The 2,322-nt window shown below is 28.5% G+C and overlaps 1 protein-coding gene across 1 annotated transcript in view; it reads right to left on the bottom strand.

Annotated features, from left to right (window-relative positions):
• The window catches only part of LOC104701281 (LEAF RUST 10 DISEASE-RESISTANCE LOCUS RECEPTOR-LIKE PROTEIN KINASE-like 2.7), a 4,298-nt gene continuing 3,578 nt past the window's right edge, over positions 1,603-2,322 (bottom strand). Inside the window, exon 6 of the mRNA XM_019227675.1 lies at positions 1,603-2,222. Within this exon, the coding sequence (XP_019083220.1) occupies positions 1,720-2,222 (503 nt within the window). The 3' untranslated portion in view covers positions 1,603-1,719. The remainder of the gene's footprint in view (positions 2,223-2,322) is intronic.

The following is a 2,322-nucleotide window of genomic DNA, read 5'->3' as shown; positions in this document are numbered from 1 at the left end:
ATATATATATATTTATTTGATTCTTAAAAATATGTAATGTTTTAACTTCTAAGGAAAGAAAATTTTATAATATAATTATGAAATATCAAATCAATTTTTCTTAACTCTCTCTTACGTCTAACAAAATTGTAATACGTTTTTTAAGAATACTGATCATTATATTTAGTTTCTGATTAAACATATAATTACATAAAGATCATGAAGCTACATTTATTTAATTCAAATATGTACTTCAAAAGGATTTCTCTATATAAAAAATAAGATAATATTCTATTTTCTGTCTAGCTTTTACTACAAAGATGAAACAATTATAAATAAATCTAGCAATGTAAATTAAAATGAGGGCAATATAAAAAGGAGACTTAAAAGTAAAATTAATCTTTGGGAATTGTACTTTAAAGTTTTGCTTGCACTTCACATGATTTTCTAGAAAATAATTTTGTTTCTCTCATTTAATACTTTAGGTTATGTGTTAGCTTATATGGACAACTTAAATTAATATTTGAACATCATAGTTAATTTTCATTTTATCATTTTTTTTTAACCTCAAATTCTCAGAGAGACTAATGAAAATTATTATCAAAGTTAAATAATAAAAAACCATAGAAAATCAAGAAATATGTATGTGTGATTAGATTTAAACTAGTTATATATTATGAATTTGTATGATTTTTTAAAAAATGTAAATTTCCTAAAGACACTTAGATTTAGATTTTTTTGCTTTTTATGATGATTAAATAAAACTAAATTAATTAACATAATTTATTATATATATATATATAAAACAATCCGCGCATGTGCGGGATATAACCTAGTAATATAATAATTTGCAGTTCACATAGTAATCTGTATATGTTTGTATATTTTAATTCTGTATTAATTTAATAAAAACAAAATTTTAATGTTAATTACAAATGTTGTAAAAACGTTTATGGTCGATTTAAAATATTGACGGAAGAACAATACCTCAATCATCAATATCATTTATAGATGTAATAACATATAGTATCATTACTTATTGAACGATAAAAAATTAACATCGGTTCATCATAAATGAAACTATTCTTCCAATCACTTATAAAAACTAACAATAGGTTTAGTGTCACTTATTTATAATTGATACAATTATTACATCAATTAGAAAAACTGATACAAATATTTAACATCAATTGTCATAACTGAAACCAATATTTATATCAGTTATACTAATTAATATAAAATTTAACTTCGTTTTATTCAAGTGACACAATTTAACATCAATTCTATCAATTGATGAAAATAGTTGCATCAATTGTTTAAACTGACCTAAAATATTAGAGTCATCATTGTCAGAATCATTTAAATAACCTATGTAATTTCGTCTGCATCAATCAAAAACTGATGTAATCAAGTAAAATAAATGATACAATGAACCTAGCTCGTTTCTTTGCCTATGTTGCCGAGCCAAGATCAAAAAGAAAAAAAAACATCAAATGCTACTGAAGTCCCTCCTAGGCCCGTTGCAAATTCCCACTCAACCTATTAAAGAATCATCAATATAGGATGTCAAAGCACATACTTGATCCAAGTAGCTGCCGTGGAACCTATAAAAGCACGATTGTATTTGTAGCAACTATTGAGTTATGTTCTTTTATACTTATACATATTATCTATTTGTTATGCAAATAACATATACAGACATAACTTTATAGAATATCTTCTGTATAGTATACACGACCTTCACAACAATATATTTCTATCATCAATCTCCGAGATGCTTGAACTTTCCTCTGAGTTCCAAGAAGATTCAATAAGAGGTACTGTAGGAATTTGCTGCAAAACAGGTCTTGGTGGCACTTCAAGAGCATCCAAGCCTCCTTCCATCATCTCTACTACTCTATTCATCGGTGGACGGTTTGATGGGGAAGACTGAATACACCACAAACCCACCAATGTCATCTTCTTTGCTAGCTCCTCTTCTTCGTTGCTGATTCCATCCTCGATATACTTTCCAATGTCTCCCTTCTCAAGATCCTTATTGTCTGCCTTCTCAAGATCCTTATAGATCCATTCTGGAAAGTACATTGAGCTTGCATTAGAGGCAGAGGTGTGACCAAATCTTTCTTTCTTCCTTGCACCCATCATTTCAAAGACCAACATCCCATAGCTATACACATCAGACTTGTGAGAAACACTCCCGTAAACTCGAGAGATCATCTCTGGTGCAATGTATCCTATTGTACCTCTTGTTTCCATCATTGACAAGATGCTCTCCTTCTTCTCACACAATTTAGCAAGTCCGAAATCAGAAACTTTGGGGGAATGATTATCATCCAACAGCAC

This window comes from Camelina sativa, chromosome 7 (assembly GCF_000633955.1).
Source record: "Camelina sativa cultivar DH55 chromosome 7, Cs, whole genome shotgun sequence".
Lineage (NCBI taxonomy): Eukaryota > Viridiplantae > Streptophyta > Magnoliopsida > Brassicales > Brassicaceae > Camelina > Camelina sativa.
The sequence above is the reverse complement of the archived record's forward strand: the minus strand, read 5'-3'. Positions and strand labels throughout refer to the sequence as shown.